We start from the raw sequence: 13,385 nt of genomic DNA, 5'->3' as shown, positions 1-13,385 counted from the left end.
TCACATGCTAGTGTTTCTGATGGTCTCGCGGTGTAAACAAGCAAGTAAGGACGCATACACCCACACGTGCGCATGAAAACACACATTGTTTTACACCAATAATTGCTTTCACATAATGACACACATACAGCCCTGTGTGACCCTGTTATGAACAGGGGTTTTCCTCTACTGCCTCAGCCCTTGTCAAGCAGGGACAAGTCTGACCCTACATGCCCTTCACACCCATACAGAGCTCCCATTGTGCCCAGACACACACAGCTACAGGACCAGCCCAGATCTCTGCACTGTAAACCATTGTCAGCTGATGCCCAGTGAACAAATAACGTTCTCTCAACACTAATGTGGTGTTGATAAGATGCCACATGCATCTCACCAACACATCAGGAACGTTATTTGTTTTCTGGGCAGTGCGTGGCACTGAGCTACATTTGAGTGGAAATGCACTGTTTGATGTTTTGAATAATGGTCCTTTGCTATTAACTACGGGTCCTTCTCTGTACAGGGAAATGGCGGTACCTTCTCCACAGGTCTTTAACACTTGGCTTTGTAACAATCAATGGATGATCTATTGTTTTGATAGATGTGTACCCCACCAATGTTAGTGTACCATAAATATAATTTTGCGTAGTTTAAGTGTATTGATCTTACCACATTGTTTTATCAACCTATCAATAATGGGAATATATAACGAAAAGTGACTTGTGTTATTTTCTAAGCTCTCTCTGGAAATCATTTGTATAATTAAGTGATAATGCCCAAGAAGCCAGTGTTTCGAGGATATATTGTCACGGGTGTTGTGCAAACTGGCTTTGAGGGCATTGTCATTTTTATACAACGGATTACCAACATATTCAAATAATGATTGAAATATTTTCATTTTCAACGTTATTTTGATGAATTTATTCATAATATTTCATCCTTCCACTAGATATAGTCCCAACACAAATCTAGGGTTGCTACCCAAGCCGGCTGGTCGTTTGTTCTATTGGTTTGGTTGCCAGAGACTCGACCCAGTTGTTCAGTCTTTTTGCTCTGTATCTATGGATGTGACCCAGTTGTTCGTTCTAAATGTTCCAATGCCATACTGGCTGACAATGCTCTTATCCCTTGCTTGCTAGCTAGCCAACTACGGCTAACTTACAGTCACGTCAAACAGTGCAGCCAGAATAACAACAGTAGCTGCATTTGCATTTGTTTAAGCTGTTTTCTAGTGACATTTATTCGGACACAACACTGAGCTAATGAGGCGCAATAGAAAATGTGCTCTCTCGTCAGGACACTGTTGTTCAGAGACTGCAAACTAGCTGCACTTCGTTGACATTTTTTTGTATATATCCATAAAAATGATGCCAGCTGATTTCATGATTTCGCCTGGCTAAGGAACACTGCCTGCCTGTCTCTCGTCACGACTCCCGACACGTTCATTACTATGTAACAGCTGGAGATCGTTTCAATATTCAAATTCAATGTTGCAAATGTCAGAGAGACAGACAGCAAGGTTTATACAAATCTCTGCTGTTAAAAACTAAATGTTAGTCTGAAATAAATGTGAGATAATGTCCAGATGCTTTTTATAGTGGAGATCAAGTTTATAAAGTCAGATGGAACAGAGTAAATAGGCATTATAACATCATATATTTAGCCATTGGTAATTTGTGGAACAGACACAGGCTGGAATTAGACCCACCCGTTGTATAACTACTGTTAATACACATACTTTTGAAAGTTAATCTCATCACTCAATCTAACATCTGTATTACTCGATGTTACAAGACCTCTATGTACCCTCAAGTGTGGCAAGTGTGTACTTGGGTCAATCTCAGGCTACTCTCAGTAGAGGTTGTTCAAAGCCAAGCCAAGTTAAAGCCATCTGGGAGGTTATTGCAGTTTTCTGTTCCCTGGTCTTCAGTGTATTTCCCAGGATTCCCTGTTATGAAGATCTCTCTCTCATTTTGTTGTAACACAATTGGCTGTTACAGTCCCCTCCTCTATCCTTCTGTCCTATCTGTCTGTTTGTCATGCCATGGTGCTCATCCTTTTTCTTTGCTATAACCACTTCCTCCTCTGGCTCCATTCCGGGCTCCACTGCTGACCTTAAGTCAAAGGAAGTAAGTCCACCCGTCCTACATCCCTGACCTCTGGTGTGACCCCAACCCTCTGTCTACTCTATTCCTCTGGGTGTGCACTGACAACCCACGCTGATGCATGTTGGGATGTGTTTGTTTGTGAATGGGGCGGGTCTCTGCATATGAATTTGGCTGTATATCTTCACATTACTATGACTTCAATGACAAAGGTTTTTGATTAATAAACTAGCACCACATTTTATTCTTAAAATAATCTAATATAAAATAATAAAATAATACATCTATTTCTGCTTTTGGAAGACACAAGTAAGCAAAGGCAACTGTCTGTAGCTCAGTGGATGATATGAAGTCTTGGAATAATTGCCATTCACAAGCATATATGGTATAATATAACTTTCTCTCCAAGCACATATAGTCACAGTATGTGGATATCCCGTGATTTGATTGATTGATGCACTTGCTGCATAGGTTTATCTTTGAGCAAAAAGGCACACAGCGGATCATGGTCATCAACAACTGTGGCCTGAATGATGACGCGGCCTATTCCGTAGCCGCGGGAGAAGAGAAGTGTACCACCGAGCTCTTTGTCAAAGGTACCCCTCTCCATTCCATCATCCTTCTCTCTTAATTTTAATGTCTCTTTGAGGAATTCATGGGACCAGAATGTGGTCTCTCCACAATTTCACACTCCACTGTTTCTAATTATATTGATGCCTTTTATGATTTGTATCTTACCTTTCTGCAGAGTTACCAGTGAAGATTACTAAAGAGATTGAGGCTGTGAAAACAACAGTGAATGAGAGAATTGAGTTGGAGTGTGAAGTGTCTGAAGAAGGAGCTCAAGTAAAATGGTAGGGCCATGTCCAACTTAGTGTGTGTGTATGTGTTTTTTTTCCCTTGTGTCCCTGTGTGTGTGTGTGTGTGTGTTTTCCCTTGTGTCCGTGTGTGTGTGTTTTTTCCCCTGTGTGTGTGTGTGTGTGTGTGTGTGTGTTTTCCCCTTGTGGCCCTGTGTGTGTGTGTGTGTGTGTGTGTGTACCTCTGAGCCTCTAACCTTTCATCTTCCCCCTCAGGTGTAAGAACGGTGTGGAGGTCCCGACCGGTCCCCGGTCACGCTACCGTGTCAAGTCTGAGGGGCTGAAACACTGGCTAATCATTGACGATGCCTCAAAGGAGGACAGCGGAACCTTCTCCCTCATGGCCTCTGGGGGAACCTCTGAAGCCAAAGTCCAGGTTGAATGTGTGTATTTCACTTCCCTCTCCTTTCCTCACACTTTCTCTCTTACTGAGTAACTGTAGATCAACTAAATTGATGACTATTTTGAATTTTTTCTATCTTATTTCTTTCCATTCTTCCCTTCATCAGTGAAGCCACTGAAGATTATTCAGGATTTGCAGGACATGACAGTGCTTTTGGGCCAGCCACTGAAGATGCACTGTGAGATCTTCCCTGGGAATGTTGCAGGTCGTTGGTACAGGAACGGACAGCTGATCCAGTCCAACGACCGCATCAACATCCTGCAAAGAGCCAAGTACGTCACTTCCCTCCCACTCTCCCATCTCCTCAGCCCCATATCTGTGTTCATGGGGGTTTCATACCTGGTCAAGTCACAGAGGCAAAAATTCTGGGCACAAATCAGGATTCACCATTAGGCCCATGTAACCTGAGCAAGAAAAACTCTGGGCCTTAGCCCTTCCCTCTGTCCTCTTCATATTGGTTAAGCTGTCTTCTCACTTGTTTTCTTGTTTTGACAGGAACCACCGATTAGAAATTGTGAACAGTACCATTCACGATGCCGGGGATTATACCTTTGTGCCAGAGGGATACTCTCAGAGCCTCTGTGCCAAAGTTCATATCGTTGGTACAGTCATTTTAATGATACAAAACCATCCGTGGGTTGATAGGAATATTATAGAGCACTTACTTGTTTTCTTCCTTGTCCCGTTCCTACAGATCCTCCCAGGGTGCACCTGGATAGCTTGAACTTCCCTGACAACACGGTGACCATTGTGGCAGGAAATAAACTCCGCGTGGAGATCCCCATCAGTGGAGAACCAGCACCCAGAGTGGTGTGGATGAAGGGAGAGAGGGTGAGTGCTGACCTGGGTCAAAATAGGCTTCATTGTGCTTAATTGTTGTCGGAAGTACAGTATACATACTGAATGTATGGGTACAGTACAATATACTATTTGCCATCGTAGGTAATCCTTGACTCGGGCCAACGTATGCGAGCTGAAACCTTCTCGGACCACACCAGCCTCACCATCGACATCGCAGAGAAGGAAGACACAGGAAACTACAAGATAGTCCTGCAGAACGAGGCTGGTGAAGCAGGGGCTAGCATCAAAGTCAAGGTGGTGGATATCCCAGACCCTCCTGAAGTTCCCCTAGTCACGGAGGTGGGAGGAGACTGGTGCTCTATGACATGGGAACCCCCGATCTATGACGGAGGCTCACCCATCTTAGGTAGGTGTGTGTGGGTGGTTTTATGCTAACAAGTTGGATATTCTGGTGTGTGTGTGTGATATAGAACTATGCTTTTCTCCAAAGGCTACTTCATCGAAAGGAAGAAGAAGCAGAGTTCCAGATGGATGAGGCTGAACTTTGACCTGAACAAAGAGACCACATTTGAGCCTAAAAAGATGATTGAGGGTGTTCCGTACGAGGTGCGCGTCTTTGCTGTGAATGCCATCGGCGTGTCCAAACCCAGCGACCCATCCAAAGCCTTTGTGCCTCTGGGTGAGCTCTGAGTATGCGATGTTTGCTTGGCAATGTAATCTTTGTGACAAAGCCAGTGAGGTGACACTTACAGTACAAAGGCGTTATCCTCTAATGTAAGCCGATACAGTTTCTCCTGTGGTTATATCATATCACAATAATGGGAAAAAAATGAAAGAGCCGGTGCTGTGATACTGTGTGATAGTGCAGGCCGTTGCGTGGGCTGCCCTTCCCCTTTGCAGCTGTTTCTCTGATACCCCACTATTCCAAGCATTCCGCATTCTGACTGTGACCTCCATTGGACGTGGCCGGGGCTTTAGGAGATATTAAATATGTCTTTATAATGGCTGCCAAATCATCTAGGGCTTATAGGTTTAGGAGATCAGCCTCCCACAGGGTTCAATATGAGTTAAACGTGAGACAGAATATAAGAATAGACGTTAAGAGCCGCCCCTAATGAGATCTGGTGAACAGAATGATGGCATACCAGCGCCAACTAGAGGGGTGTCCCACACACATGGGCATGGAGGTGTTTCTTACATTGTATGCGTTATACTGTTCTTATGGCAATTGTAGATCCACTTTTGACAAGGCATGAAACATACTATACATGCAAGGAAATGTTAGTGTGAAGTCCAATCGTTGTAACACTCTCACACTGATTGCTCTCAGCTGTGACCAGCGAGCCCACCATGCTGGTGGTGGATGATGTCACAGACACCACGGTGACCATGAAGTGGCGTCCCCCAGACACCATCGGAGCTGCAGGCTTAGACGGCTACCTGGTGGAGTATTGCATCGAAGGAAGTAAGAAGCATTCGATTGACATGCCTCCATGATGAATAGACTTTGTCTTTTATAACTAGAACCCACTTGACTTTTCATGATCAGGAGAAACTCCTGGCCTGTTAATAAGTATTACCCGCTGTGTTAAGTCTATGGACGTGTTCTCCACAGCTGATGACTGGAGAGTAACCAATAAGGAGCTGACAGAGAAGACTAAGTACACCATCACTGGCCTCCCTCCAGAGGCTAAGATCCTGGTAAGGGTAAGGGCCATCAATGCTGCCGGCGCCAGCACTCCCAGAACACTTCAGCACTCTATCCTGGTCAAAGAGGTCATCGGTGAGTTCTAGCCACTCTCCACTTCTCTTTTTTATGTCTGTATGTATTATTTATTAGCAAGGCTTAAGCAACAGGGCTAGGAACATGACATTTGATACACAAGTCCAAAGCACAAGTGTTCATCAAATATTTACAGTGCCTTCGGAAAGTATACTGACCCCTTGACGTTTTCCACATTTTGTTACGTTACAGCCTTATTCTAAAATGGATTTAAAATTAAAATAAATCAGCAATCTATACAGATTACCCCATAATGACAAAGCGAAAATAGGTTGTTAGAAAAATGTGTGAATGTATTAATATTAAAAAAAACAAAAATACCTTATTTGCATAAGTATTCAGACCCTTTGCTATGAGACTCGAATTGAGCTCAGGTGCATCCGGTTTCCATTGATCAAGTTCTACAACGTGATTGGAGTCCACCTGTGGTAAATTCAATTGATTGGACATGATTTGGAAAGGCACACACCTGCCTATATAAGGTCCCACAGTTGACACTGCATGTCAGAGCAAAAGTCAAGCCATGAGGTCAAATGAATTGTCCGTAGAGCTCCGAGACAGGATTGTGTCAAGGCACAGATCTGGGGAAGGGTACCAAAACATTTCTGCAGCATGGAAGGTCCCCAAGAACACAGTGGCCTCCATCATTCTTAAATGGAAGAGCTTTTCCTAGAGCTGGCCGACCGGCCAAACTGAGCAATCGGGGGAGAAGGGCCTTGGTCAGGGAGGTTACCAGGAACCCGATGGTCACTCTGACAGAGCTCTAGAGTTCCTCTGTGGAGATGGGAGAACCTTCCAGAAGGACAACCATCTCTGCAGCACTCCACAAATCAGGACTTTATGGTAAAGTGTCCAGACGGAAGCCACTACTCAGTGAAAAGCACATAACAGCCCGCTCGGAGTTTGCCAAAAGGTACCTAAAGACTCTCAGGCCATGAGAAACAAGATTCTCTGGTCTGATGAAACCAAGATGGAACTCTTTGGCCTGAATGCCAAGCGTCACATCTCGAGGAAACCTGGCACCATCCCTACGGTGAAGCATGGTGGCAGCAGCATCATGCTGTGGGGATGTTTTTCAGCAGCAGGCTGGGAGACCAGTCAGGATCGAGGGAAAGATGAATGGAGCAAAGTACAGAGAGATCCTTGATGAAAACCTGCTCCAGAGCGCTCAGGACCTCAGACTGGGGCGAAATTTCACCTTCCAACAGGACAACAACCTGAAAATAGCTGTGCAGCAAAGTTTCCCATCCAAACTGACAGAGCTTGAGATGATTTGCAGAGAAGAATGGGCGAAACTCCCCAAATACAGATGTTCCAAGCTTGTAGTGTCATTCTGAAGAAGACTCAATGCTGTAATCGCTGCAAAAGATGCTTCAACAAAGTACTGAGTAAAGGGTCTGAATACTTATGTAAATGTGATGTTTCAGTTTTAATTTTTTTTATAAATTATCCCAAAATTCTAAAATCCGTTTTTTCTTTGTCATTATGGGGTATTGTGTGTAGATTAATGAGGATTATTTTATTTTTTAAATACATTTTAGAATAAGGCTGTAACGTAACAAAATATGGAAAGTCAATGGGTCTGAAGGCACAGTATATAAAAATTAAAAATACGTAAGTATTAAATTGTTTTTTACGGAAATCACATTACATCCACTTATCTGACCTGTCCTGTCCTCTTCCCAGAACCACCTAAGATCCGCATCCCCCGTCACTTGAAGCAGACATACACTCGTAAAGTCGGAGAAGCCGTCAATCTCGTTATTCCATTCATGGTAAGGCAATAACAGAAAATGGCTCAACTACCTTCAGTGAAAGCCCTTTAGTAAATCATATTTAGTTAGATTCATGCTCCTATGCAATATGTGACATGTAGGGCAAACCCAGGCCAAAGGTAAGCTGGCTGAAGGAGGGCCAGACGGTGGACCCCACACAGGTCACTATCCGCAACACAGACTGTGACAGCATCATCTTCATCCGCAAAGCAGAGAGGAAGCACTCTGGGAAGTACGATATGAAGGTGGAGGTGGAGAACCACGTGGACACGGCCATCGTAGACATCCAGATAGTAGGTGGGTCAAGTGACACTGACAGGAAGGATATCCTGATCTCACAGTTAAAGTTGTTTAGGCATAGATCCATTAAGTATTTGTATCGGTCATTTTTACAGATTGAATCAAACAGGAAGTAGAAGAAAAACCTACTATAAGAGGGAAAGATCTTATAGTAAAGAGTTGATCGAGTTGAATGATTTTAGCTTTGTTCTGCCCTTTATTCCCTACCAAATCTTTCACAGCAGCTAATGTCTAGCACATGCAAATAAGACCCATACTGATGTTAATGGATTAATCTTTCCACTCAGACCTCCCAGGGCCTCCACAGTGTGTGAAGATAGATGAGGTCTGGGGGGGAAACGTGGCTCTGGACTGGACCCCTCCAAAGGACAATGGCAATGCCGCCATTACAGGCTACACCATCCAGAAAGCAGACAAGAAGACCATGGTATGAGTCTGCTGAATGCATCACTTGGTACTGTACTATATGGAATCAGTATGAGGGAGAGATTTTTACAGGAAAAGTACCTCTGTATGTACTATGCATATTGAATTCAAGTGTATGTGCTACTCAATGTGATCCCCAGCATGTTTAAACTAATCTGCTCTCTGTGGGACAGGAGTGGTACACGTGTATTGAGCACTACCACCGCACCTGCATCACCATCACCGAGCTGGTGGTGGGGAACGAGTACTTCTTCAGAATTTACTCTGAGAACATGGTGGGTCTGAGCGAGGGTGCCACCCAGACCAAGGACAGTGCCCTCATCGTTAAAGAAGGTATGTGTGAGCTCCTCTGTGTGTGGGGAGATACCATATGGAGAGCAATGAAAAATATGTCCAGTATGTCATCCCCCTCTACTTTCTAATATTATGGACCAACTCATTCAAAAAGCAGATGGACATGAACCACAGTCACTTCTTTTTTCGTTTTCTTCTTTGTCTTTTGTCACAAGGTAATGATACAATAGCGATAAAATATAAATTTTTACAGAATTGGACCAGTGGCTTTTATTCAGAGATGGCTTATACACTACATTGTACTGCTAATGTGGATGTTGCTGTCTCTGACCGCAGATGATGAATTAAAATACTCTCTCTCCTTCAATCATGATCACAAGGGAAATTCCCCCATGATACAGCTCAGCGCCTGTATCATGTACAACCCCATTCTTCCTCCCTTCCTTCCTCTGCAGGCATGCAACTGAAGAACCCCGAGTACATCGACCACGACTTCAACGAGCCTCCCAAGTTCACCCAGCCCCTCATCAACACCTTCGCCATCGCTGGCTACAACGCCACCCTCAACTGCAGCGTCCGCGCCAACCCACGGGTAGGTGTAGCCCGGGTCCCAGATCTGTTTGTGCTGTCTTGCCAACTCCATTTCAGCAATTGGCAAGACGACACAAACAGATCTGGGACTCAGGCTAGGGTAGGTGTGTAGGACTGTACTTAGACAGTGCCTACACCAACCCTCTGGGAATGTTCTGTCCAACTAAACTCCTGGACATGGTTGTGGTATCATTACTGCTGATGTTCAGTCCTGCCTATTAATTAGTAATTGATTTAGACATGGGAAACCAAGTATGTCTTCTCTATTGACTCTGTCCAATCAATGGCATGAATTGATGAATTAGGAGTCAAACCTAAAGACTGTGCAGCCCTGAAGCCCTGAGGCTGGGACATCCAATGCCCTGGCCTAGTGGGTCATCTTAGGCCTTTAGTCAACCTGTTTCCCATACCCCTCCAGCCTGTTTCCCATACCCGTCCAGCCTGTTTCCCATACCCGTCCAGGATGGACCAGGTCCAAATGGTCCTGGCCCACAGCTGTATGCTGAAAGCTTTACACCTGCAGCCTGTTATTTCTGACTGCCTCTCAATCACAGCAGCCTTTACACCTGACAGCTATCCTCTCTCTAATAACACATCTCTAGTCAGCTGCCTGAAGTTTTTTGTTGAGAGGTTTAAAAAAATGTATTAAATGAACAGACCATGGGCACTATGTAAACATAAGGGTTTATCTGATTAATGCACTCTTGGTTATAAGATATGACTGTTCATAACCTAATCAGAACAGTGTATCTCTAACTTGAACAATATATTGGCACTCTCACTGAGAAAATAGTACAAATCCAGACCAGTAAAACATTGCAATGTATTGAATGCTTCTGAAATAATGTACTACAACATATTGAGTTGACAAATGTTTTAATGATACAGTGGCGATGCCTTTTATACTACTTGATAAACATTATGGGGAGTAACTTGCGAAACATCCTTTACTCAGAGTATTGATATTTTAGAGGCTTCTCTAAAAAACGGGCTAACCTTCTCTGTTTTTGACTTCAGCCCAAAGTGATTTGGATGAAGAATAAGATGGCCATCATTGACGATCCGCGCTACCGCATGTTTAGCAACCAGGGGGTCTGCACCCTGGAGATCCGGAAACCCAGCCCCTACGACGGGGGCATGTACTCCTGCAAGGCCATTAATGACCTGGGTGATGCACTAGTGGAGTGTAAGCTGGAGGTTAAAGGTCAGTTTGGGCTGTAGGGGTACCTGGTAACCTGCGGTGTATGTTATCCACACGTGTCTAGACTCTTTGGTGACGTAGATCAGTACATAGTTTGTTTCAGTGACTACACCACCAAAGGCCCGTCCGTATCAGCTGTGGTCCTGTAAGTATCCGTCGTACATATATCGTAGATGATATATGCTTATATTGTCATATACAATATCCAGGGGGTTGTCATTACATCAGCCCTGCTACTCCAATGAGGAACAACGTATTACATCACGTGGCTGAACTCAATCTATGCATTTCCTTCTCATTTTAGACCATTTTAAACATGTTCATCTAGTCACAGGTGCTCATACAAGACTTCAGTAATGTCACTTGTGTTCATCCGAATCCTGTTCATCCGACTACCACTGTTGAATGTACTACCACAACTTCAAAGTCACATCGTCAAATGTAGCATGCTTCACCAATAAAGCATGGTCCAGGTCTTCTTAAGGCGTCATCACACATCAACACCTCATAACTCAAACACACGCAAATACGTAGTGTTCTAGATGTAGTTCCCTTGTTAGATGAATACTATCTTGTGGCTCCATGTTTTAATGTTTCCCCTCAACAGATGATGATGTTCCTTCAATTATGTGTTTAACTCCTCATATAAAATGAGTTCAATAACTGACCAGTATTCCCTGGAGAACACATAACTCCCCCATGTAAACATTTGGATAACCCCTCTTCTCTTCTCTCCCCCCAGTCCCCACTCAGGAATAGTGAATGTATGTTCTCATCCAAGGTAAGCTTTCATATGGTTTTGGCATATGAAGCTTATGTCATTCATTCTGCAGCTGTCAAATGCCAATAATACAGCTTTTCTCAGCAGTACTAGGTAGTCTATTTAAGTTCACACCCACCCGTCTGAAAGAGTACCAAGGGAAGGAATGTAAGAGTTCAGGGCTTGCCTGCTTTAGTCAAAATGGATGTGTGATATGTACAGTAACATAATAGATTGTGTATGTGGCTCTAGACACTTTATGGGCAGTGTTCATTGGAGCCAGTTACTTTCCAGAAACACTCTAGGGTTGCTGTCTAGGGTGGCTGTCTAAAGTCAAGCGTACCCCTAACATTTCAGAAGTCTATTTTAACGGTTAGTGTGACGTGCCTGCTTGTATGACCTGTGTTTCCCTGTGCCTGTTCCTCATCTAACATATGCCACACACAAAAGGTAAGTAACCTTCAAAGTAGTGCAAATGGTCTGATCTTGACATCAGAGTAAATACCAACATCTGCAGAGCATGGCTCTTTGTTAAAGATTAAAGGTTGACATTATGCTTACATTATTTTCCAAAAGTCGTTACTCCAGGATCCTGTATATACGTGTTATATTTACTGGGGTGATAAGATACAATTCATCCATAGATCACTTTCTGCTGATTTAATACATAGATGATATATCTATAGTAGGCCTATATTTGACACAATAGGGTTATTATCATTTGTGTCAATGCCCCATCTATTATGTACTAGAGAAGGCAAAATCCAGTAAATGTTCCTGAGCTTCTTGGCGCATTTTGGGCCTACTTAGTGAATGGTCATGTCATGGCTCCTATACCTCTGCCACTGTAAGCCTAGGCAGATATAGATTTACTCACAGACTCAAAAGTGACGTATTGCACCTGTCCTTTACTGACACTGTCTCTGTTTTCTCTCCTCTCACTGCTGTCCACTTTGGTATCTCTTCTTTTTTGTACTGTATGGTGTCTCTTCTGTTTCTTTGTTGCAGACTCACCCTCTTTTCGCTGTTTCAGTGTCTGTTTCAATGTTGCACAGCCCATATTTGGACTCTTACGATCTTCTCTCTGTTAAAGATTGATAGTCTTCGCTCTCTCTTTCACTTTCTCTCTATAGCTCCTAACAACAAACTGAGTGTCTCTCCTTTCTCCCCCAGGGGGCTTTACCTTCTCTGAGCTCATGCAGCGGGGAGTGCCTTTACACCTGATTGATAAGTACATGAGCGAGACCAAGGCCGTGGAGCAGCCAGAGAAGTAGTCGGACTGAGCAACCTCTGATATGCCTAGGCTGCCCGGAAACCTGTCGTCACACCACTAGTGATCTGCCTCTCACCAGCAGTCGAGGGAGGGGCTGGAGGGGAAGGGAGGGATGTACTGAACTTTGGCATGGCATGCTGTGTGCGGGTATGGAGCTAGTTACCATAGAAGAAGCCAATTCATCACCAGCTTTGAGTCATCTCCTAGTATTCAGAAGGCTCTGTTTAAGCTCAGTTGCATGTTGGCAGTGTTTTGGCTGTAGCTTTTTATTTTAGATGAGTAGTGCGGGAAATGTACAGTAGGATGAACTGTAATTTCCATTTATCTGGACATGTTTTGTCTCTGTTGGGATTGGGATTGGGAACTGTGTTTGGGGGAGGGAGCTAATGTTGAAATGTATAAACAATATGGCTGTTATGCAATGTCTTGTGATTAAAGATTGAACTTCAAAAGATACAAATATTAAAACATTTCTGATCTGGTGATTTGCAATGAGAATTGACAGTATTTCATCAGTCCCTTTCTGATTTCATTTTCTGTTCTTGGAGTATGAAAAGTATAGTTGTCTGACTACATTGATGATGGCGCCGACAGAGATGGTCGCCTCGCTTCGCGTTCTAACAAGCATTTCGCTACACTCGCTTTAACATCTGCTAACCATGTGTATGTTACCAATAACATTTGATTTGGGCTTTCAAACAGACAGTTATCCAACCTTTTGTTTAAGCCTTACACTGCATGACACTGTGCTTTCTGTGCCCATACTGTACTTCAGGCTTGAGTATATTCGTAGCTGTCAGGCTATCTGCGCATGCTTTCATCTTCAATTGTTTGTTT

The 13,385-nt window shown here is 43.7% G+C and overlaps 1 protein-coding gene across 3 annotated transcripts in view; it reads left to right on the top strand.

The window, feature by feature from the left end:
- Positions 1 to 13,016, top strand: part of LOC129838427 (myosin-binding protein C, slow-type-like) — a 39,686-nt gene extending 26,670 nt beyond the window's left edge. For 2 of the 3 annotated variants that reach the window (XM_055905368.1, XM_055905366.1), the window contains 17 exons: positions 2,556 to 2,680; positions 2,833 to 2,938; positions 3,158 to 3,324; positions 3,451 to 3,616; positions 3,840 to 3,946; positions 4,039 to 4,175; positions 4,287 to 4,551; positions 4,636 to 4,824; positions 5,476 to 5,610; positions 5,761 to 5,928; positions 7,615 to 7,703; positions 7,805 to 8,000; positions 8,291 to 8,430; positions 8,603 to 8,762; positions 9,179 to 9,315; positions 10,332 to 10,518; positions 12,449 to 13,016. In XM_055905368.1, coding sequence (XP_055761343.1) covers positions 2,556 to 2,680; positions 2,833 to 2,938; positions 3,158 to 3,324; positions 3,451 to 3,616; positions 3,840 to 3,946; positions 4,039 to 4,175; positions 4,287 to 4,551; positions 4,636 to 4,824; positions 5,476 to 5,610; positions 5,761 to 5,928; positions 7,615 to 7,703; positions 7,805 to 8,000; positions 8,291 to 8,430; positions 8,603 to 8,762; positions 9,179 to 9,315; positions 10,332 to 10,518; positions 12,449 to 12,549 — 2,575 coding nt within the window. In that variant the 3' untranslated portion in view covers positions 12,550 to 13,016. Of the gene's footprint in view, positions 1 to 2,555; positions 2,681 to 2,832; positions 2,939 to 3,157; positions 3,325 to 3,450; positions 3,617 to 3,839; positions 3,947 to 4,038; positions 4,176 to 4,286; positions 4,552 to 4,635; positions 4,825 to 5,475; positions 5,611 to 5,760; positions 5,929 to 7,614; positions 7,704 to 7,804; positions 8,001 to 8,290; positions 8,431 to 8,602; positions 8,763 to 9,178; positions 9,316 to 10,331; positions 10,519 to 11,257; positions 11,297 to 12,448 lie in introns of all 3 variants that reach the window. The other variant, XM_055905367.1, reaches the window with a different exon arrangement.
- The last annotated feature ends 369 nt before the right edge of the window (positions 13,017 to 13,385 follow it).

The sequence above is a fragment of the Salvelinus fontinalis genome, chromosome 39 (genome assembly GCF_029448725.1).
Source record: "Salvelinus fontinalis isolate EN_2023a chromosome 39, ASM2944872v1, whole genome shotgun sequence".
NCBI lineage: Eukaryota > Metazoa > Chordata > Actinopteri > Salmoniformes > Salmonidae > Salvelinus > Salvelinus fontinalis.
The sequence above is the reverse complement of the archived record's forward strand: the minus strand, read 5'-3'. Positions and strand labels throughout refer to the sequence as shown.